Source organism: Xenopus laevis, chromosome 1L (genome assembly GCF_017654675.1).
Source record: "Xenopus laevis strain J_2021 chromosome 1L, Xenopus_laevis_v10.1, whole genome shotgun sequence".
In the NCBI taxonomy this organism is placed as follows: domain Eukaryota; kingdom Metazoa; phylum Chordata; class Amphibia; order Anura; family Pipidae; genus Xenopus; species Xenopus laevis.
Window position 1 is genome coordinate 63,478,362 of NC_054371.1, and position 24,983 is coordinate 63,503,344.

The window sequence follows — 24,983 nt, forward strand, 5'->3', positions numbered from 1 at the left end:
TGGACAATACTTTCTCTGTTTATCAGCTATGGGATGCTTACCCATGATGTATCTAAAAAAGAATGGCTTACTGCAGTTTGCACAGTAGGCAAAACGCCTGCACATTATGAGCTCTTCAATTTTTAATGCACTGGCCACTTTAATGAGACTGTCAAAATCCCCTATTAAGTGACCACGGGAGAGAAAGGCAAAGAAAGGGAGAGACTGCCATTGTCTGTATCAGAAGTGCATGATGTGAAAGCCAGCTGTATCCCTAAGTGATATGCCACTACTAATCTCCAACTGGCTAAATACACTGTGCTGGACTGGATCCAATATTCTTCCTTGAAATCAAGCTACTTAGACTCTAGACTCATGTTAGAAATATTTATAATGCATATTTACATACAAATGGCTTTGCAGGTTTGTGTTTGATGGGCATGGGGGAGCGTGCGAAAGGCAGGCATATCTATAAGCATTTATTCTAAAAGATTTTGTACAGTATGCAAATGATCACTTTTAGCTAGTACTGGAAATTGTTTATACCAAGCATTATTTTTTAGTGAGGAAAGAACCTGCATACATATAGGTAGGTCTACATATATTAGCATGCACTGAAATTGGAAAATGCTAAATTATTTCATAGAGGATTGTCCATTTACATATTCTCTTCCCTACTTTTAGATTACATTAGTAATATGCCTTGGTCTCCGGGCAAATGACAAGCCGGCCACAGTGACATTATAGTTTCTTGAGCCATTCACTTACATGCTAGATCCATAAAAGAGAAACCTGTCCAGTTTGTAATCAGGGCATATCCTGATTTCATTTCCCCTATATATGTAGTAATGTATAAATGTTGGCTTATTCTCCTTTTTGAAGCTTTGCATTTACCCAAATGTGCAGAATTTTCTTTTTGTTTTGGTCTTGGTTGAGCCATGCTATATAGACAGCACTAGGAATACAACACTGCTGCTGTTGTTATAAACTATAAAGAATTCATTGGCACAAGCAAGCAATATGGCAGCTCATATTTCCTTGTATATGTTCATACATATACAGGAGTTCTTCTCCTTGAATGGAATTGAGAAGCACTAGCTCCACATATAGACCCCGATAATACACATTTTTCAAGTGCTTAATAAGTCTCATTGATTTAGCAATAAAGAGAACCCATTTTTAAAAAAATGTTACTTCCTGAGTTTTCAGTAGAGCTTAGAAAAGTCTTCCCAGAAGGTCTGTCATGAAAACAATTAGGACCTTTATCAGTCATAATAGCAACCGACACCATGGGCAGTAATGAGGTCTGCAGATCCCACATTTACAACCTGTTGCCTACTGACTAAGAAGCTGTGTCATCCTAAATTATTTCCACAAACTGATGAGCTGCGCTGTGGCATGGATAGAAGGAAGCCTTAGCATAAAAGACAAGTCTAATAGAGGAGATGATGGACACCTTCCCCTCAGTGAGTCCCACTGGTCCCTTTGTCAGATTGCTGACTGCTGCCATGGCTAACGTATTGAATTCTTGTTAAACTTTGCAGCCTCAGTAGCTGCCAGCTGGGCTGCGAGATCCATACTAGAGAAGGATTTCACGTTTCAGTTTGCTAATTCTGCCACCTAGTTTTTCAATGCATTAATTGCTTTGGGAGCTTTGCTGTGGAGCTTGGACTTTGCAGCACACTGAACGGGAAGCAACAGGGGATTGATTCTGGAGAGGTGTTCGAGGTGTGTGCGCTCCACTGACAGGGAAGATAAATGTATAATGGTCTGTATTAAGCACAGCATCACTTCTGATGTGATATCCTACTGCCCTTTCACTGTTTAGGTAGCTGAAACTGTATTGCTGTTTCCTGCAGATTTTTTCAGTGAAGAGGAAGATCTTTACCTTGAAGCAACACAGACGGTAGACTGTGAATCTCGGGCAGCGGCACTCAATCAAGCAAACTCTGAAATATTGTGCGGGGGAATTACACTGGTCAGAGCATTAATAATGGAAATGAAAGAGGAAAGAGCCTTGGATGTAGCCCAGAATCTAATTTTACCTGCTGAAGGGGGGAATCCTTTGGGGCAAGACACAGCAAGTAAGTGCAAGATCTTAGCAGCATGTCATTCCCTGAATGTGATGATGTATGTGTGTTCTTGTACTTGTAAACTGCACCTTTAACCTGTCTCAGATAAATGATCTTTAGTGCATTGTGATTCTAATCTGCCTTGGCATCTTCCTGGTTAAACTGATGATCAGCGTAACCTTGATTGCTTTCTGCTTGCCACATAGCACATTATTTGAATGGGGATAAAAACAGCTTGCGCTGTCACAAACATACACAGCACACCTTTTGTGTGGAATAAAAACTGCTCGTTTCAGTGGATACAAGTCTACAGAGAGAAGTTCTTGCAAAGGATGATCAGACATTGCAGGGGAGAACTGCAGGGACCCCTACAAAGTTTCTCATTGGCTTTTTTTCTGGGACCCAAGATGCTCTCATGTTCTTCCCTAATCTGGGGCTTTACACTTTTAGGGGCAAAATCAGCAGGGCTTGTATAAAGTAATAATGCCTCCACTTAAACCAAAGAGAAATCTCAAAATATATAAGAATTCCATCTAAACCATCTCATCATCCATTGTATTGTCTTACAGCCACCTACGCCTCTTATTTCCAGGCAGTGTAATATCTAAATTTCACTGCAGCCAGAACAAGATTTTACAGGAAGCTGCCTCCCAATCGGCAGAATAGCGCAGGTAGTAATCCAATAAAGCCTTACGGTACTTTAGCTCATTCCGGATACAAAGCATAATGCAGCGTCTGGGCTACACATCTTCTGCTGTGTGTTCAGAAAAACCACATTTGTCACAGCTCGGAACAGAGTTGATTCCTGTGACCTTTTCTAACCTGATTAGCAATAGAATCCTCATCCAGGGAGGCACATTTTCAAAAGGGAGGGCTTCAAAGTGGACATAGTACTAATCCGTTTTTCTTTTTCTCCCCTGTGTGTTGACTACACTGGCTGTATAGAATCTGGCAGCTTTTCAGCCTTGGCATATATTTATTTTATGACAAGTTTAGCCCAGGCAAGCATATGCGTGACTAAATTAAGGTAATTATTTCCTTCCCCACGTTTACTGTATCTTTCCCCTGCACATTTTGTTTTAATTCTGTCTTCGCTACTTCTTATCCGGTGTCCATAGCAACACACTTTGGCAGCCGGAGACAGACATCAAGCTAAAGGGTCCAATCTCATTGTATCCAGTATCTACAGTACACAACTTGTCTGACGGTTTTGTGTAATTGCAATCTGTTATTAAATCTGTATGCCGTGAGGCATTTTGCAACCCAGTTCAGCAGCATTTTGCCTCCTTCATGCACGTAATTTGTACGGATGAGGGGATACAGAGCCTGAGATAGAAAAGACTGCTTGTAAATCAGGAGCAATTGTGTAGTCAGAAATATTGTTAAAAACACTTAGTCATGTCGTTGAGTGTATGTTTGAAAATAAATAGCACCTGTTTTATAGATACTTCTTTACTTCATCCTTCCAGTGGTTCTGTGTATGTTGGTTGGTAACATAGTAAGTTAGGTTGGAAAAAGATACATGTCCATCAAGTTCAGCCTTTCATGTCTATATATCTTGCCTAACTATTATTTGATCCAGAGGAAGGCAAAAAAAAACCCTCTGAAGCCTCTCCAATTTGTCTCAGGGGAAAAAAAACTTTCCTGACTCCAAGATGGCAATCGGACCAGTTCCTGGGTTGTAAACCTCTTTCTTTTCTTAAAATCTCTTTCTGTTCACACTTGCATATTAGACACATATTTGCTAACACCTAAAAACAAAGTGTAATAATTATAAAGTACTGTGGAGTTGAAAAAATATATGTAATTTGCTTTGCTTGTAGAAAGTGTTAGCACTTTTTATGTTTGCATGAGGGTGCATAAATTATCCTTATCTGAAAGGCACATTTACTACAAAGGTAGTGTGAGAGTGGAAGAGAATAACAAACCAACTGCTGAAGTTTTAAAATACACCGATACATAAAGGCTGATCACTAACGTGAAAAATAAAGTTTGCTTGATTTATAAAACAAATTTCGGAAATACATGGCGACTGTATGCCTTTAACCTTCCCAGATCAATTTCTATGTGCCTGACATTTTATATATACATATATACCCCATGAACCTGCATCACTATACTCTGTAAATATCATTGTTTAATTATTTATAAAGTTCTCATCTGTTTGGGTTTGTGCAGCCGACTCCCCAGTAGCCTTGTTAATAATCCAGAAGACAGGGATAAATAGTTGGTTTTTGGAAGATGTTTTTTTCCATGGATAGTTATCATTTCTTTTAGTTTAGGTTAGTTTTCTTTACTTTCTTCAATAATTATCATTGTTCTTTATATAAAGGCAACGTATTGCCTTGCAGTTTATAGAAATTATTCATCATTCACATAAGTCACTGCCCCAGTCATATTCACACATATACATACAATGGACAGTTTTATCAAGAAACAATTATACTGAGTATATATTTATATTCCAATCTTGGTGTTTAGCACACTGAAAGCCATAAAATCTGTACAAATGACAGGACAAAATAGTATATCCAGCCATTCATTGTTTCATGTGGTTTGTGATTAAGAAACATGAAGATCCTGGGAAAAGGCTTATACTTTTTGGCATTGCACCTGCAGAAACATCTTGTGTAAAGGGAATGTAACCTCATTTCACAATTTCATGATTTATTCTTTAAGTCAGAAGTGCCCATTCCTGCTTTATCGAATACACAAACAGTCTACAGATAGAACATGAGGGCCTCATCACTTTATCAAGTGCAAATAAGTAAAGCTCTCTATTTGTTGTTGAAATGCAGCCCTCATCACCCCCAGAGAGCTGTTCTCCATAGTTTCTACCTCATTTACAATCTGTTGAGTTTTTAAAGAGACGTTTGTCAGCTTTGTTTATTTAAAGAATGGCACAGAGATTATTTATTTCATAGTATTCATCCTTGATTCATCCTTGATGCTGACCAGCACTGAGTCATTCTGTGCAATGTATTCTTGCCAACAGAAGTGGGTGCTATTTCTGCAAACTCCAGTAAAGAATCAGATTTACACTTTCATTATTTACTATATTTTCATTATACGTCAGTTTAGTTTAATACAACAACCATGTATTATGGCTTTCCTGACCAATGTTAAAGGGATTCTGTCATGATTTTTATGGTTTACTTTTTGTTTTTAAATTAAACAGTTTACATTGCAAATAATTCACTCTACTATTTAAAATGTTATTCTTGAACCAACAATTTTTAGCTGTAATATTGATGTGGGGGTGATCCTGAGCTTTGAGAAGGAGCCAGCACTTCAGGATGGAACTGCTTTGAGACAGCTATTGTTTTTCCTGTTCCCATTGTATTATACCACAACATGGGTTGTGGTAAACATAAGAATAGCCCCCCAAGCAGAGGTTTTCCTGCTTTGGTGCTATTCTCATATCAACCACTACCACTTGGGGACAATGTTAGCATTGCAATCAAATCCTTCAGCAATTTTCTGGCGTTTCTGGCTCAATGCCTTATCCATTGGGCCAGGTGAGCAGCATGTAGGGTTGCTCACTATATGTTTCCTGGCCTCTGCAGCCCCAGCCCAGCCTGATTGGTTGCAGTCAGCCAATAAGGGCTGACTCTGTCCTTTATTAGACTAGCCCTCCAAACACTCCTTGCCGAAGCATTGTTTCCCAGACTAGCTAAAGGTTTCAGCTCTAGCATCCTTGCCTTGTCCTGTCCTGTTCTGCCTCCAGTCCAACCTTTACCTCTACATTGCCTTTAACCTATTTCTGCCTTGACCTTGATCTGACATTGCCTTGTCTGTTCCTACTTCCTGTTCTGAATTGTAACCTTGCCCTGCTTTCCTTGCTACTCTGTATCTTGATCTGCTTCTCACTACAAACCTTTCCCTGCCTTGACCTTGCCTTGCCTTTTCCTGATTTTTGCTTCCTGTCCCTGCCTTGTACCTTGTAACCCCTCATCTCGCTCTGCATCTTTCCCTGCCTTTTCCTCCCTCTCCTTTTGCTCTAGTCCTCCCGCCATCTCCTTCTGCTCCAGTCTCCTTCTGTATCCTGTCCCCCAGATCTATGCCCGCACCGTCCTGTCCTATCCAGTCTGTTCCAGTCCTGACCTTCGCCCTCTCTGTCTTGTTCCCCCTTCACCCGTTCCAGTCTGAATAGTCTCATCCTTTCAGTCTGTCCCTGATCTACACCCTCATCATCCTGTCCTATCCAGTCTGTTCCAGTCCAGACCTTCACCCTCTCCATCCTGTTTCCCCTTCACCCGTTCCAGTCTGAATAGTCTCATCCTTTCAGTCTGTCCCCGATCTACACCCTCATCATCCTGTCCTATCCAGTCTGTTCCAGTCCTGACCTTCACCCTCTCCATCCTGTTTCCCCTTCACCCGTTCCAGTCTGAATAGTTGCCCTCTCCAACCTGTTCCTGCCTTCTCTTTATGTTTTCCCTAGGCACATTTAGCCCCTGCCTCAAGGACAATCAGTCTCCACAGCGCCCCCTACCTAATCCTTGACATGGTGTCAGCTGCTATCTGGTTAGCTGCCAACTGTTCTTTTGATAGGCTGTTGATGGGTTGCTGGGGAGGGAAGGTAGGGGGTGATAGATCACTCCAAATTAAAGTGTAGCAGTTAAGAGTGAATGAAGTTTATCAGAGCACAATTCACATGACCTGAGGGCTCCTGGGAAACTGACAATATGTCTAGCCCCATGCCAAATTTCAAAATTAAACATAAACAAATCTGGTTGTTGCTTTAAAAAAAGGATTTCAGTGCAGAATTCTACTGGAGCAGCACTATTAATTAGTGGGATTGAAAAAACATGATTTCCCACGACAATATCCCTTTAAGAGTCTTTTTAGGAACTTTCCTCTTTTCTTGAGAATAGTCACCATGGCAATAGGAAAATAATTAATTAGACTGTTGTCCTTTGGGTACATCCCAGTAAACTCATTATTATGCCAGGGCACTACCTTAGAATGTGGATAATCATTATGGGAGTAGATGGGAATAATTTAATTCCACTTCCTGCTTCTTCCACTGTGTAATGAACTTCTGCCTTATATATAATGGCTGTAAAGAAGGCAATACAAAAATAGGAGGAGTTGTTGTTCAACATTGTAACACTTCAAATTATTTGTCCCACAGTTTCTGTAAATGATAGGTAACTAGGCCATTTGACATACAGGAACAAAACACCCCCCAGAATTTAGTATTCACTTTAGTTTGTCATCCTGCCATACAATACATATTAAAAGTGTATCTGTGGTTATCTGTGTGGCAAGGTAATGATTGATGGCTACCAGTGTGGGTCTTTTCGGTATTTGCACATGGACTTGTCTGAATGTGAACAGAAGCACTTCTGGGCCGGTAGCCACAAAACGCTGATATCAAAATACCATGTGCCGTAATCCCAATTAAAACTGCCAAAAGGAGACGCTGATAACATCACACAACACATCGTGAGGTGGGAATGATGACATCACTCTGTGGCATCTTTACTTAAAGCAATTGTACACAGAGGGAAAGTGGGGTGCTATCTGCCTGGAAGGTTATTTCATTGCATCTTTGGCATTACCATCTTTTCATTAATGATCAGTATAAGTGATATTTTTTATAATTAATACTATCCTTATTATTTTAACTACAATTTAACTTTTTGCCTCCTTTAAAGGTTATCATAACATGGTAATGAAACCTGTTTAGCTACTAGCTGATACTAACTTCTAGTTGATGTAGAGGGAGAAAAAAACCTCTGAAGTCATGTTTAATTCTCATCAGAGTGGAAAAATATTCTTCCTAACTCCGAGAGCTATCAGTCCCTGTAGCCTTCATTACAGGGGAAAGAAACCCACAAGCCAACATTTCTACCCAATAATAATCTTCTACACAAAATGCTAAAACACCTATATTGATTTCCATTAAACTTTAATTTAAAGCTGCATGTACACATAGAAATGTTGGTTCTGTCACCATTCCAGTTTGCTTGTCCCTTCCTTTTGTGAATGTACAGACATTACGTCCATGACATGACGTCCATCTAGATGTGATGGCAATATATCTATAGCAATAAGTCAAAATCAACTGGAGTTGCTGTATTTTTTTGCTCTTTTTGCTCTTGAAGACGTTTAGCTAGTCATCCAACTGTCTTTGTCAATTCAGAAGTCTATTACTATAGATAAATTGTGACCTGGATGAATGCTAACCTTCACAGACATGATGGAGACATGAATCTCAATATCAGAGGGATGGTATATTCGGGGGAAAGCATGGAGAGGTTGCCAAGTGTTTTGCCTGGGGGAAGGGTGAAATTAAGAATCAGCTGAAGGCTGGCATCACCCAAATCTGATGTATTACTGCATTCCTGCCCTTTCTTTCTTAACAGGGAAATAATTCTGTTTTGCATTTAGTTCAAATGGGAGTGCTTTCAAATCAGGGTTCTTCGGATATAATTTTCCTTCTCTTTAATTGCAGAAATGTTATATATACTTGATAAAATGGCATTTATAAACCCTTAAAATTAAACCTCCACTCCAATTTATGATCAGGTCCACTGGAAAGACCTACTACCTAGAAGCACTAAAGTTTATTGTATTATCCCCTTATATATTTATATATATCTATCATATTATTCCGCCTTAAGCACTTCTTCAACTCCAACTTGGCCAGTCTTTCTTCATACCTGAGACTTTCCATAGTCTTTACTATCTTAGAATACCAAACGAAAAAGGTTGGCACAAACTGGATCACTCTCCACGATGTAGTTAAAAAATATATTTATTTAGAACAACAACATCCCAAATGCCTTACGCGTTTCGTGCCTTTTGGGCACTTAATCATAGCCTATGATTAAGTGCCCAAAAGGCACAAAACGCGTAAGGCATTTGGGATGTTGTTGTTCTAAATAAATACATTTTTTAACTACATCGTGGAGAGTGATCCAGTTTGTGCCAACCTTTTTCATTTGATATTCTGTCACAGTGCCTTCCTGCGCTGAAGGCTTAAGGTATGAGCACCTGGATCCCCCAATGCATTGGGTAAGTTAAACCCTCAAAAAATGTACAATTTGGAGCTTGAAGCACTATACAAATTATTTATGTATATAATCTCTTTACTATCTTAGTTGCCATTCTCTGGACTCTCTGTAAGTTAGTAATATCCCATTGAAGAAATGAAAACCATAATTGGATGGTAAATATATGATGGAACCTTACAAGTATGTTGTAAGAATTACCCTCTCCTCCCATGGATCTATTTCCCTTTAAATACATTACAGAACAACCAGTTGCAGACCCTTCCTGCTGCTGAATACATCATAGCTCTTTAACGGCAAGCATATAATGTAAAAAGAATACCTTAGTACACAGAATACAAAACGGACCCCCTGCTGACTATTGTTGATGTATAAAGGTGCTATTAGACTTTTATTTTGTTTCATACAATATGAAATGTATGGTTGTATACTTTCAGTTATTCTTTTTGGCAAATTTACATTAAAAAGATGATTTTGCAAAAAAAAAAGTAATAGAAAAATAGATATTCTTTTTTTTCACCACAGGGGGCTTCTTTTCATGTTTTTGTAAAATACCTCTTTGCAGAAGAACTCATGTTAAAAAAAAAAATAATGTATGTCTTTCTGTTCTGTAGTGCTGTCAGTATATGCTGCCCAGAAGGTAAAATGCATTCACAATTATTATCTAATTTTGGACACAGCAGTCTCTATTAAAATAAAAAAGACAGTCATGTGTTCAATATGCTGTCAGAGGCTGAAGGTAGTCTTGTACTTCAGGCATTACTACAAAGGCAGCTCCGTTTCTCTTCCTTTTAGAAGTTATATATATGAGCGAAATTTCCTCCTTTAACCTGCTCAGCCAGAAAATGAAATATGAATGTATGTCTAACAAAAATTTATACAGTGAGACTAATAAGATGCTCCTCAGTGAAATCTCTATTTTTAATTACTAAATTGCTGTTTTCTTTTCTTTGCTGTCCACAGGGATTCAGAAAACTTTGGCTGACCCAAAGCTTGAGTTCGCTCTTGGTAAGAACTTTGTTGACTCTACTCTGACTTACTGTATGCAAATGAGATTTAGACCATGATTAGTGATGGGCGAATTTATTCGCCAGGCGTGAATTCACGGCGAATTTGTGCGAATCGCCGCCAGCGAATAAATTCGCAAAACGCCCGCGAAAATTCGCGGCAAAAAAACGGGCGCCGGCGTCGAAAACCGGCACCGGCATCGGAAAAACGGGCGCCGCCGTCCAAAACGGACGCCGGCACGATTTCGCTAATTTTTCGACGTTTCGCGAATTTCGCGCGAAATTCGCAAATTTTTCGGCGAAGCGAAACTGCGCAAATTCGCCCATCACTAACCATGATCTGTTCTGAATGTAAAATTTGCAGTGAAGTTCCACGTTTCGCCGCAAGTGAACGAATTCACAAAAATTGTTGTGCGCATAAAAATTGTCGATTTCATCAAAATTGATGCGTGTCAAAATTATTTTGACTCCAATTGGCTTCAATGTGTTTTGCGTTTTTTTTCGCCGTTACACGGCACAGATTTGCTCATCCCTAGTGAGTTGTGTATAGGTGGAATGGCACTGGAAAAAGATGATCAGTTCATTACAACTCCCGAAATACAATGCTGCCCTTCTAGAGACTAAAGTTGGCTTGTTAATTCTGGGATGAGATTTTGTTTTTTACTTGTGTGTCTAACCCCCCCCAAAGGAAATAATTACTTTATTATATTTTCTTGTATTTGATACGCTTACTCCCCCCCCCCCAAAAAAAAATATAGTGACCCACGCAGTACTGGGAATGATGTCTATAAGTGTTAATAGGCTCTTGTGCACAAAATAACTTTATATCATTAATACAGGTATAGGATCCCTTATCTGGAAACCCAATATCCAGAAAGCTCCAAATTACGGAATGGCTGTCTCCCATAGACTCCATTTTATCCAAATAATCCAAATTTTTAAAAATGATTTCCTTTTTCTGTGTAATAATAAAACAGTAGCTTGTTTTTGATCCCAACTAAGATATAATTAATCCTTATTGGAATCAAAACCAGCCTATTGGTTTTATTTAATGTTTAAATGAATTTCTCATAGACATAAGGCACGAAGAACCATATTACGGAAATACCCATTATCTGGAAAACCCCGGGTCCCGAGCATTCTGGATAACAGGTTCCATACCTGTACGTGAAAAAAAATACTGTTAATTGTATATACTGCTAAAATGCCATCCTATGTATTATTCAAACAATCAAATGTTTCTTCTGAAAAACTGAAAATTCCTCAACTTTACAGCCCTCACATAATTTTTTTTTAACCTTAAAATGAATCGTAATTTGTTTTAAGCTCTGTGTGGATATGCACGCAATATACATTTGTGTAAAAACATAATATCACTGTAAATAATTTTACCTTTGCCACAGTTATTTAATTGTATTTATGTTATTAATCTTCCATACCATTTACTAAGTTACTTAAAAAATTCTTCTATGGACTCTATTTTAGTGATGTCATGTACTACGTACATTCTTGAAGGGACCTGTGAATCTATATTTCTTTCACTACAATATCTGGGTGACCGTTGGTATTGCTGACTTGTCATTGATTTCCTTTTAAACATGTATAATATGAACATACACCAATGTCTTTCTTGATGAAGAATACGGATAATTTTAAAACCTAAGTTCATAACGTTGAATCTAATTAGCTCCTTGTCACTGTGATTTATTTGCTCAGCTGAAAGAATTTAGGCAAATGATCATAGGCGATAATGGTTTCATAACCTTAGAGCTTCCAAATACTTTGAGAAAATTTACATTGTACCATTTCATTACTTTGAGTAAAGATGTAGTAGATTAGCCATATGCCCTGTCCTGTGTTAACTGACAATTTATTTAGTCTGTGCGTTTTGTACTACAATCTGAACATGTTTGCATTTTCAAAGTCCCCTAAAACTATACTATTTCTATTTATTGAGGGTTCTCACTTTTTACTTGCATTGTTTTACTAGTAAACTACAGGTATGGGACCTGTTATACAGAATGCTTGGGACCTAGGGTTTTCTGCATAACAGGATTAATGTGATTCCATAAATAGTAATGGTAAAAGAAGTGAAAGGCCAGGTTTTGGTGGGAAGACCATGAGTTTAATTTTCACTAAGATCACTAGGTCGCAGATAGAGCAGGTCTGAGTGTCAAAGGTTAATTAAGAGGTGTCTAGATATATTTTGATATCATCTGCATATTTGTGATATTTAAGGCTAAATTAAGTCTCCTAAAGAATGTGTGTACAGGAAGAAAAGCAGAGGACCAAATAAAGAGCCCTGAGGCACCACACCATTAATCTTAACCAGGGAAGAAAATTGATCCCAGATGCCGAGAGAATAGAGAATTTGCTTTAAACTGGAATGGTCAATCATATCAAAAGCAAAGGATTAGTCCAGCAGAATACTAATAGAGTAGTGTCATTTGGCCTTTGCAGTTTGGGTGCAGGCAAAAAACCAGACTGCATAGGATCCAGCATGGATATTCAGTTGTGACAAAGTTCTATTGTATTTAGGGATGCACCGAATCCAGTATACGGTTCAGGATTCGGCCAGGATTCGGCCTTTTTGAGCAGGATTCGGGTTTGGGTGAACCTTTGTGCCTGGCCGAACTGAATCCAAATTTGCATATGTAAATTAGGGGCGGGTAGGTACATCACGTGACCTTTCGTCACAAAAGAAGTTTTCCACTTTTTCATTTTCTGCCACTAATTTGCATATGCAAATTAGGATTCAGATTCGGTACGGTATACAGTCAAATCTTTCACCAAGGATTCGGGGATTCGGCTGAATCCAAAATAGTGGATTCGGTGCATCCCTAATTGTATTTTACTATTAGTTCCTTGGACTTCTACAGAGCGGTATTTCAAATTGCATATATTATAATCAATCCCAAAATGTACAGTAGAAATATGAGTACATAAATCTTTGCTTTTCTAAGGTTTGTTGGTGTTCGTGGTACTATTTCTACATGGTTAAAAGATTATATACAGAAAGAAAGCTAAATGGTACATTTTCTAACTTGGTTAGTGGAGTACCTATGATCAAATGGTATGGCCCATTCTTGAATCAGTCCAATTTGACGTCCTCCTTTGAGTTGATTGAATTAATCACATGTGAACTCACCAGCTTTAGACTTCTGAAGAGCAGAACTCTAGGTTAAAGTGGGTCAGTGTTTGGGCTGATGTGAGGTTGATTTTCTAGGATCATTCTATGATTCTGTGAACTAGTATTTATATAAATCAAAGTTAACATCTTAACATGATCCTGCAGTAGTGCTTAAATTCTACAAGATCTAATTCTATCATAGGTTCCAAATGAGTTTCAAATCCAGGGTTCTTCAAAAGCTGTAGCTATCCATCTATGCTGCATTTTTTTCTGCAAATTCTGGTACAGGTATGGGAACTGTTATCCAGAATGCTTAGGATTTTTGTGGATAACATATCTTTCCATAATTTAGATCTTCATACCCTAAGTCTACTAGAAAATGTAAATATTAAATAACCCCAATAGGCTGTTTTTTCTTCCAATAAAGATTAATATCTTGGTTTGGATCAAGTACAAGGAACTCTTTTATTATTACAGAGAGAAAGGAAATCATTTTATAAAAATTGGATTCTTTGGATAAAATGCAGTTTATGGGAGGTGGCTTTTCCATAATTTGGAGCTTTCTGGATAACAGGTTTCCGGATAACAAATCCCATACCTGTATTAGTATGTAATTGTTAATTACAAAAGGAAAAGTGACCCAAATGGGTGGGTGTAGGTAATAGATAGGCCATAAGTAATAGCCATGTTTATAATGGGTACAATTAAATGAGCCTATATTATATTACAATACATTGCAGGCATTTATTAAAGGTTATTTCATATTATGCCATCTATAATTTTCAAAACCCAATTAAATATTTTTTTAAATGAATGATATACTGTTGCTGGGAAAATTTTTGTATAAGTCAGTATTTCTGTAGTATTTGCCTTGTATCCCTATTCTTTACAGTGTTTGTTAACCAACGCAAGGTTATGGAAACCAATACAAGGTTAGGCCGGAAGCTTTCAGCTTTTCTAAAAAGCAATCAAATAAAAGCACCATGTTATTTTCCTGTGTAATTTTGTTCAGAATAAATTGGTTCATTTTATGTACATGAAAGTTACAGTCCAGAACATGTTGTAACTTCGTTTATGCGCGTTTGTGCTGCAGTGAGAGCCACTGCTTTTATTAATGTATATATAAAGGCAGAATTTAATATCAGGCTTCTTGTTCAGTTTAATAACACTCATGGTTTTAAAATGAGTTCAGATGGGGTGAGCTGCAATGTTTCAGTTAGTCACTGAGGAAGATCTGGTGCTTGGATGCTCTGAACATTTTATAGATTTGTTAGGTTACAGTGTTTGGTCCTTTTGTGGTTGTGTACAGAACAGTGTAATAAGCTTTTTAAGTTAATCACAAGTTATATAGAAGACATAATACAATTACTAGGCATGAATGAACCACAAGTAAGGGTTGTCCATGCCATACCTTGTGTTGTGTCTGTTGTTGGCATTGCCAGTATTACAGTCAGGAGCAGCTTCAATTACCTGTTGGGAGACAATTGTGACAAAAAACCCATGGTGCTTTGCTTTGGTTTTAGCGCTGTTAAACTTGATCCAGGTTTGTATATTTTCCCTTTAAAAATTGGGTCTAGTACTTACCTAATATACACGCCTTGTATTTCATTTTGATTGAATCATCATGCAAACTTTCAGCCATCTACAAATCTGATGCAATTCATTTATACTATTGCACAAGGCTTTGATGCCATTCAGCTGGATACTCCCCTTTAAATCCCAGTTTAAATATAAATGTATACAGTATCGGACTGGGTAGTCTGGGGCGCTCTGGGACTACTACCTCTGGGGCCTCCCCAGCCACAACCCCCCTTCACTTACCTTTTCTTATTGTAGCCATTATTGGCACAAGGGCAAGGGTGCAGCACTCAAGGCAGGGAGCAGGTCTGGGGTAGCAGGGCCCACAAGGGCCAGACCCATGATGTTTTTTCCCAGTGTCCTGCTAGTTGAGTACGACCCTGATTGTATATAGATATAATCTTAGTTGTGACTGCATAGAAACAAATCTGACTTGTTGCTCGTCAGTATAACTCTTAAGGTTGATTCCAATCCAGTCCTAGCAGTCCGCTTTTTCATTAAATGTAAATGTGAAATATGTTCTTTAAATTTTAGGACTGTATTATTATCTACTTTTTAACATGGAGTAAGTTGAAGTCTCTAAAAAACTTGCTGCTCCTTCATCTGTCCCTCAAAGTCATATAATATGATATTGCCTAGTGTGAACTGATGCAGTTGATTACCATAGACACTACTGATTGGCTGGCTGATCATAGACATTACTGATTGGCTGGCTGACCATAGACATTACTGATTGACTGGCTTACTGACTTGATTCTACCACAATAAAAAGTTGGCAGGGGAAACAATGTCAAAGTAGAAAGAATTAAGTTGCCTCAGGCTTGGGCATGTGTGTATTGGAGTTGATATCACAATGTATTCATTTTTCTAGTATGTATGAGCAGATAATAAATTGTAGGTGAATTTTTGGCGAAACGAAACGGGTAAAATTTGCCCACGCCCAACGTGGTATTAAAGAGATCAACACAAAATACCTGGATTACAAATATAAGAAAATCTAAAAAGAAAAAGCACCATACTTAGAGACAACAATTGCTCTAATACATAACTTTCCAATACTTCCAATTGAGGTCTGTAACTGCTGAAAATTACCTAATGCAGAACATTAAATCAATTTTAAATCAACATGCCACTGGTTAAATATTAAGGCTGTTGGCCACAGCAAATCCTCAGTTAAATGGATTATTGACTACTACTGTTGTGCTGCACAATGCTTGTACATGATATGCACAGTAGCAGAGCATTAAGAAAATGCACCTTTCATTTGTTTTTTTTCTCCATGTCTGGAACAGCACAAAAAGCAATATTTTTTTTCCTCATTATTTCCTGCACTGATGTATATTCATTTTGCAGACGTGATTTTTAATACATGGTTAGCTCCATGAACTGGTGGATTTATTAGCCATCTGAGTCATCATCATACATTTGTAAATGCTTTACTGCCCCATCACACTAAGTTAATAACCTATATTGCTATTTTAATGTGGCACAAACTAGAGTTTTTGTAAAGTCTAAGCAGAAAATCCAGTAACGAGGTCTAGCTAAAGGGCAATCAGCGCAATCTCTATCATAATTTTAGAAATAATTTAATTTGCTCTATTTTTATTGCATTTCTTTTACAATCACATTGCAATTATGTCCCATTTATTCAGCACTGCTTTAGCCCCCACTTCAAGCAAAAATCTTTCCAGCAGAAAGTGTCTGAATCAGTCACCAGATTAAAAAAGATACTTTGAAATAAAGAGTAGAGCCCAAACACGTAGTGTGATTAAAAGTATTGCAGTTTAACCTGCGAGTGCCTGGCTCTACTCTTTTATATTGATGAATCAACCTTATATGGACAAAGCAAAGCTACAGGTATGCACAAGGCATAATTGGAAACAGTATTCTACACAAGAAAATACTTCTTGTCTTTGTTAATTTTTTTAAATTTCTTAGCGACTTTTAAATCCCTTGAGTGCAGTGCGACTATTTCTAGTGATGAGTGAACTGCCTCATTTCACTTTGCCAAAATACAGTATATGTGAAATGGGGACATTTTGTGAAATGAGTCATTAGGTTTTTCACCTTATTTATTTCTTGCACCAAATGCACTGGAGTCAATGGGTCTTTCTTGCACTTGGCCATATTCAATTCAGTGAGAAAAAGGTTTATCATGATAAAACTCGTGGACGAGATTCAATTTGAGTTGCATTTCAATTCAGGAAAAATATTTCACAGTTTATCATGTGAAAACTCTATTGAAGTCTATGGGGAAAAAAACAGAACTGAATTAGAAGTTTCTTCTCTTTCAATTGAATCTGGCCCAGTACCGGTTTTTCTCATGTTTTTACTTGTGCCAAATGCATTTAAGTCATTGGGTATTTTTTATCCCCATTTTCTCTTGTGCCAAAAGAAGGGATGCACAGAATTCAAGATTCCTTTTGGGATTCGATTTGGCCTTTTTCAGCAGGATTTGGATTGGCTGAATCCAAGTGCCTGCCCAAACTGAATTAACTGACTTTTTGTTACACAAACAAGAAAGTAAAAACATTTTTAGCAGTTCTTTCTCCTTTCATAGCCCTAATATGCATATGTTAATTATGGTTCGAATTCAGATTGGTCTTCGGTAGTGATGAGTGAATAAATTCACCAGTCATGGATTTGCTGCGAATTTCCACATTTCGCTGCCATCGAATACATGAAACTGCAGCAAAAATTTGCTGGCGAAAAATCCACCACAACAAAAAAAAAATTGTCCAATGAATAAATATTGTCGCACGTCAAAAATATTTTGACGCCCATTGACTTCAATGCGGATTATGCGGTTCACACATTTTTTGCTGTTTTGCACATTTTTCAGTAAATTCGCAAATTTTTCTGAGAAGCAAAACACCACATATTTGCCTATCACTAGTCTTCAGCTAAATTTTTCATAAAGGTTTTGGGATTCACACAAATCCTAAAATAGTGGATTTAGTGTATCCCTAGCCAAAAGCATATGATTCAATGGGTGTTTTGGGGTGAAAAAAACACATTTTATTTTTTCAGCAAAACATGAGATATGACAAAATTCTAGCACAAATTCTTAAAAATTATTGCCATCCATAAAAATTCATGAATTTCATCTGTACCAGGCAAAAAAATGTGCTCATCTCTATGTGGTACCTTTCTATTCTTCTTGTATAAAGCCATGACTGCAACATTTCTATTATATTTATATAATATAGTACAGTACATGTTTTTAATGCAGAATGTTCCACTACAATATAAACATAAATCTGAGAAAAATAACACCAAGTATAATCATGGACCGTGGAGATAAAACACATTATGAGAGAAATTGAGGGAAGTGACATTTCAATCTCTCAGAAAAACTGTGCCTCTCTTAAGGAGACTGAAGATTTCCTCCTTTGAGAATACCACTTCCTTATTAGAGTCCAGCAGTATGTTTTTATCTTCTGCAACCATTTCTCTTAGTGTAGGACTGCCAGTGCTTTCCCACTGATTAATTTAATATACAGGAATGAATAAGGTTACATACACTAATTTGTCAAATAGAGGCCACAAGGGTCCTTCTACACCCAAAGCAATAAATAATAATATAACATGCATACTAGAAAATGACCTTAAACTGGCCATGGACGTGCAGATTTACCTGCAATATCAGACAAACGAATGGACGTCCCCATCTCCCGATCTGCCACTAACCTTCAGTTTAAATAAAGTAGTAAAAGAACAGATCAGACGATGTTCTGCCCTGACAGCAATCGTATGAAAGTTTATGTCAGACAAAAGATGGTCACAGTCTACCACTGAAAATCGTCCGATCAGCAATACATGCAGAGATATTATCGGCAGCCGATAGTCCAAATGACCGATATCCATGGGACGAAAAAATGTTGGGACTCTCCACACATGGTCCGAAAATCGTATGAATGATCGGATCTTTGTGTCTAGCCAGCTTTATCTTTGACACAGGAAGTCCACCAGTGTAAACTAGAAAAATAGGCAGTACCTAACACACTGAGTATATTAAGCTATTCTTCTAAAAAGTTTTAACTCTGAGGTTGAAAATGCAAAATAAATAGGTCAATACCATCAGCAATACCATCAGAAATATTGGGATCCTGGCCATTAAGAAATGTTAATTTTTTATAACAAATATGTGGCTGAATCAAACCCAGTTAAAATCTCTCTCTAGAGAGAGAGAACAACTCTATTATTTAGAAGTGCTTCTAACGTACCAACAGATCCGATAGCACAACTCTACTATAGTTATTTTGGTTGTATCAGGAAAAGTTACTTAGATTGGGTTTAACAGAACTCCTAGTATCGCCCAATAATTTCTGTATTTATATCCAAACATTTAGAAAGAAGTCACTTCCATGTGAGATAAATATAAATATCAGACCGATTGTGCATATTAACAGTATTACACTTAATTGCACTACTTATTGATCCAGTAGAGCATTTACAGGCAAAAAAATTCAGATTAAGCCACAGCAGATTATATATACGAGCCAAAAAATGCTGTTAATTAGAGATGTCGCGAACTGTTCGCCGGCGAACTTGTTCGCGCGAACATCGGGTGTTCGCACTCGCCGGAAGTTCGCGAACGTCGCGCGACGTTCGCCATTTTGGGTTCGCCATTGTTGGCGCTTTTTTTTGCCCTCTCACCCCAGACCAGCAGGTACATGGCAGCCAATCAGGAAGCTCTCCCCTGGACCACTCCCCTTCCCTATAAAAACCGAAGCCCTGCAGCGTTTTTTCACTCTGCCTGTGTGTGCTGAAGAGATAGTGTAGGGAGAGAGCTGCTGCCTGTTAGTGATTTCAGGGACAGTTGAAAGTTTGCTGGCTAGTAATCGTTTTGATACTGCTCTGTTATTGGAGGGACAGAAGTCTGCAGGGGTTTGAGGGACATTTTAGCTTAGGTAGCTTTGCTGGCTAGTAATCTACCTTCTACTGCAGTGCTCTGTATGTAGCTGCAGTGGGCAGCTGTCCTGCTTCTGATCTCATCTGCTGACTGCTGCAATAACAGTAGTCCTTGTAAGGACTGCTTTTATTTATTTTTTTGTTGTTTTACTACTACTACTACTACTACTACTATAAGAGCCCAGTGCTATTAGTCTAGCAGTGTTGGGGAGTGGGACTGGTGTGCTAATCTGCTGCTCCTAGTAGTTCAGCAGCACCAACTTTAATTTTTTTTTTTTAATATTCATTTTTTTTTATTTTACTTTTTTTATTTTACTACCGCTGTAGTAGTGTATAAGTTGACCTTTAGGCATTATTTGCCCTGTAGGCATTATTTGCACACTGTTTTCTTCAACCCGCCATCGAGCTGTGTGACCTTGTTCCCATTCTGTCTAAATATCCATAATATTACCGTCTCCAGAAAAAACACCGGAGTCACTTTTTTCAAGCAGCCATAATATATTTTACGTAATCCGTATCCACCGCTGTAGTAGTGTATACGTTGGCCTTGTAGGCATTATTTGCACACTGTTTTCTTCAACCCGCCATCGAGCTGTGTGACCTTGTTCCCATTCTGTCTAAATATCCATAATATTACCGTCTCCAGAAAAAACACCGGAGTCACTTTTTTCAAGCAGCCATAATATATTTTACGTAATCCGTATCCACCGCTGTAGTAGTGTATACGTTGGCCTTGTAGGCATTATTTGCACACTGTTTTCTTCAACCCGCCATCGAGCTGTGTGACCTTGTTCCCATTCTGTCTAAATATCCATAATATTACCGTCTCCAGAAAAAACACCGGAGTCACTTTTTTCAAGCAGCCATAATATATTTTACGTAATCCGTATCCACCGCTGTAGTAGTGTATACGTTGGCCTTGTAGGCATTATTTGCACACTGTTTTCTTCAACCCGCCATCGAGCTGTGTGACCTTGTTCCCATTCTGTCTAAATATCCATAATATTACCGTCTCCAGAAAAAACACCGGAGTCACTTTTTTCAAGCAGCCATAATATATTTTACGTAATCCGTATCCACCGCTGTAGTAGTGTATACGTTGGCCTTGTAGGCATTATTTGCACACTGTTTTCTTCAACCCGCCATCGAGCTGTGTGACCTTGTTCCCATTCTGTCTAAATATCCATAATATTACCGTCTCCAGAAAAAACACCGGAGTCACTTTTTTCAAGCAGCCATAATATATTTTACGTAATCCGTATCCACCGCTGTAGTAGTGTATACGTTGGCCTTGTAGGCATTATTTGCACACTGTTTTCTTCAACCCGCCATCGAGCTGTGTGACCTTGTTCCCATGCTGTCTAAATATCCATAATATTACCGTCTCCAGAAAAAACACCGGAGTCACTTTTTTCAAGCAGCCATAATATATTTTACGTAATCCGTATCCACCGCTGTAGTAGTGTATACGTTGGCCTTGTAGGCATTATTTGCACACTGTTTTCTTCAACCCGCCATCGAGCTGTGTGACCTTGTTCCCATTCTGTCTAAATATCCATAATATTACCGTCTCCAGAAAAAACACCGGAGTCACTTTTTTCAAGCAGCCATAATATATTTTACGTAATCCGTATCCACCGCTGTAGTAGTGTATACGTTGGCCTTGTAGGCATTATTTGCACACTGTTTTCTTCAACCCGCCATCGAGCTGTGTGACCTTGTTCCCATTCTGTCTAAATATCCATAATATTACCGTCTCCAGAAAAAACACCGGAGTCACTTTTTTCAAGCAGCCATAATATATTTTACGTAATCCGTATCCACCGCTGTAGTAGTGTATACGTTGGCCTTGTAGGCATTATTTGCACACTGTTTTCTTCAACCCGCCATCGAGCTGTGTGACCTTGTTCCCATTCTGTCTAAATATCCATAATATTACCGTCTCCAGAAAAAACACCGGAGTCACTTTTTTCAAGCAGCCATAATATATTTTACGTAATCCGTATCCACCGCTGTAGTAGTGTATACGTTGGCCTTGTAGGCATTATTTGCACACTGTTTTCTTCAACCCGCCATCGAGCTGTGTGACCTTGTTCCCATTCTGTCTAAATATCCATAATATTACCGTCTCCAGAAAAAACACCGGAGTCACTTTTTTCAAGCAGCCATAATATATTTTACGTAATCCGTATCCACCGCTGTAGTAGTGTATACGTTGGCCTTGTAGGCATTATTTGCACACTGTTTTCTTCAACCCGCCATCGAGCTGTGTGAGCTTGTTCACATTTTGTCTAAATATTGATAATATTATCGTCTCTAGAAAAACCACTTGAGTTACTTTTTTTCAAGCAGCATTCATATATTTTACGTAATCCGTATCCACCGCTGTAGTAGTGTATACGTTGACCTTGTAGGCATTATTTGCACACTGTTTTCTTCAACCCGCCATCGAGCTGTGTGACCTTGTTCACATTTTGTCTAAATATTGATAATATTATCGTCTCTAGAAAAACCACTTGAGTTACTTTTTTTCAAGCAGCATTCATATATTTTACGTAATCCGTATCCACCGCTGTAGTAGTGTATACGTTGACCTTGTAGGCATTATTTGCACAGTGTTTTCTTCAACCCGCCATCGAGCTGTGTGACCTTGTTCACATTTTGTCTAAATATTGATAATATTATCGTCTCTAGAAAAACCACTTGAGTTACTTTTTTTCAAGCAGCATTCATATATTTTACGTAATCCGTATCCACCGCTGTAGTAGTGTATACGTTGACTTTGTAGGCATTATTTGCACAGTGTTTTCTTCAACCCGCCATCTAGCTGTGTGTATTATCGTTTTCAGAAAAACCAACTGAGTTTTTGTTGTTGTTGTTGTTTTTTTAAAAATAATGCCAGGCAAAGGCAGGCCGCCACGCAGAGGCCGTGCTAGGGGCCGTGCTGCTATGCAATCCTGTGGCCCTAGCAAATTGCCCAGTTTTAAAAAGCCAATGACCCTGAACTCCCAAAATGCTGAAGAGGTAGTTGACTGGCTTACACAGCACACCCCATCCTCTACCGTTTCTAACTTTACCACAACATCCTCCTCATCCTCCACTGCTATGGCCACCCCACGTAACACTTCCTCCACCACCGGTGCCCCTTCTTCACTGGGGTCAGAGGAGTTATTTTCCAATGAGTTTCTTGAACTGAGTAATGCGCAACCATTATTGCCAGAAGAAGATGAAGGAGATGAGGACCTTACACCAGATTTAATTCTGGCAGAGAACACGATAGAGATGGACATAATGAGTGATGAGGAGGAGGTCCCCGCTGCTGCTTCCTTCTGTGATGTGTCAGAAGAAATTGATGCATCTGAGGAGAATGATGATGAGGAGATTGATGTTTTGTGGGTGCCTAGTAGAAGAGAGCAAGAGGAGGGTAGTTCAGATGGAGAGACGGAGAGTCAGAGAGGCAGTAGGAGAATAAGACTTAGAAGAAGCAGGGAGGACAGCCCGCAGGGATCAGCAGGGCAACAACATGTATCGGCACCTGTGTTCAGCCGGCCAACGCACCCGCCATTGCCGCCAATACCGCAAACTCCGCCAACTTCTACTGTTACCGCCAGATCGCACACTTCCAAAAAGTCAGCAGTGTGGGATTTTTTTAATGTGTGTGCCTCTGACAAAAGCATTGTAATTTGCAATGAGTGCAGTCAGAAACTGAGCCTTGGTAAGCCCAACAGCCACATAGGTACAACTTCTATGCGAAGGCACATGAGCGGCAAGCACAAAGCACTTTGGGAGCAACACCTCAAAGGCAACAGGCAAACTAAAAGCCACACTCCTTCTGGTCCAGCATCTTACTGCTCTACCTCTGCTCTCCTTGACCCGTCTGAACCACCCTCCACTCCGCCTTCCACCTTGACCACCTGTTCCCATTCCCAGTCATCTGCCACCAGCCAAGTTTCTGTGAAGGCCATGTTTGAGCGTAAGAAGCCAATGTCTGACTGTCACCCCCTTGCCCGGCGTCTGACAGCTGGCTTGTCTGCACTCTTAGCCCGCCAGCTTTTACCATACCAGCTGGTGGACTCTGAGGCCTTCCGCAAATTTGTAGCAATTGGGACACCGCAGTGGAAGGTACCCAGCCGCAATTTTTTTTCTAAAAAGGGAATACCACACCTGTACCAACATGTGCAGAGCCAAGTTACCGCATCTCTGTCACTTAGTGTTGGGCCAAAGGTCCATATGACTACTGACGCATGGTCCTCCAAGCATGGTCAGGGCAGGTATGTCACCTACACTGCCCACTGGGTGAACTTGGTAATGGCTGGGAAGCAGGGAATGGGTAGCTCAACAACAACAGTGGAGTTGGTGTCACCGCCACGGATTGCACGCGGTTCTGCCACCACCTCTACTCCTCCATCGCTCTCTACCTCGTCTTCTTCTTCTTCTTACTCTGCTGCTGGGTCCTCCTTCTCCTCCTCCACACCTGTGCACCCCCAGCTCCCCCTAGGCTATTCGACGTGCCAGGTACGCCGTTGTCACGCTGTCTTGGGGATGACGTGCCTGGAAAGCAAAAACCATACCGGATCTGTACTCCTGTCATCTCTGCAGTCACAGGCCGATCGGTGGCTGACCCCACACCAACTGCAGATCGGAAAAGTGGTGTGTGACAATGGAAGCAATCTGTTGGCAGCGTTGAGACTAGGCAATTTAACACATGTGCCCTGCATGGCACATGTGTTAAATTTAATAGTCCAACGTTTTGTCTCCAAGTACCCAGGATTCCAGGACGTTCTCACCCAGTCCAGAAAGGTGTCGGCCCATTTCAGACGTTCCTACACAGCCATGGCACGCCTTGCTGACATTCAGCAGCGCTACAACATGCCAGTCAGGCGTTTGATTTCTGACAGCCAGACTCGCTGGAATTCAACGCTCCTTATGTTGGAACGTCTGCTGCAACAACAAAGGGCCGTCAACGAGTACCTTTTTGAACTGGGTGGTAGGACTGGATCTGCACAGCTGGGGATTTTTTTCCCCCGTTACTGGGTGCTTATGCGCGATGCCTGCAGGCTCATGCGACCTTTTGAAGAGGTGACAAATATGGTCAGTCGCACCGAAGGCACCATCAGCGACCTAATACCCTTCGCTTTCTTCCTGGAGCGTGCCGTGCGACGAGTGACAGATGAGGCTGTAGACCAGCGTGACGAGGAGCTGGAAGCGCGCGATTTCTGGTCGGAATCACCAGAACGAACCCAGGCACCTGCTGCAACGCAGGGAGAGGTGCCAGAAGTGGAGT

The 24,983-nt window shown here is 39.5% G+C and overlaps 1 protein-coding gene across 3 annotated transcripts in view; it reads left to right on the forward strand.

Annotated features, from left to right (window-relative positions):
* The first annotated feature begins 1,440 nt into the window (after window positions 1-1,440).
* Window positions 1,441-24,983, forward strand: part of LOC108699497 (type II inositol 3,4-bisphosphate 4-phosphatase) — a 308,688-nt gene continuing 285,145 nt past the window's right edge. The window contains exons 1-3 of one of the 3 annotated variants that reach the window (XM_041589702.1): window positions 1,441-1,747; window positions 1,839-2,063; window positions 10,034-10,078. In XM_041589702.1, the coding sequence (XP_041445636.1) occupies window positions 1,738-1,747; window positions 1,839-2,063; window positions 10,034-10,078 (280 nt within the window). In that variant the 5' untranslated portion in view covers window positions 1,441-1,737. The remainder of the gene's footprint in view (window positions 1,748-1,838; window positions 2,064-10,033; window positions 10,079-24,983) is intronic. The other 2 variants (XM_018231625.2, XM_041589710.1) reach the window with 2 other exon arrangements.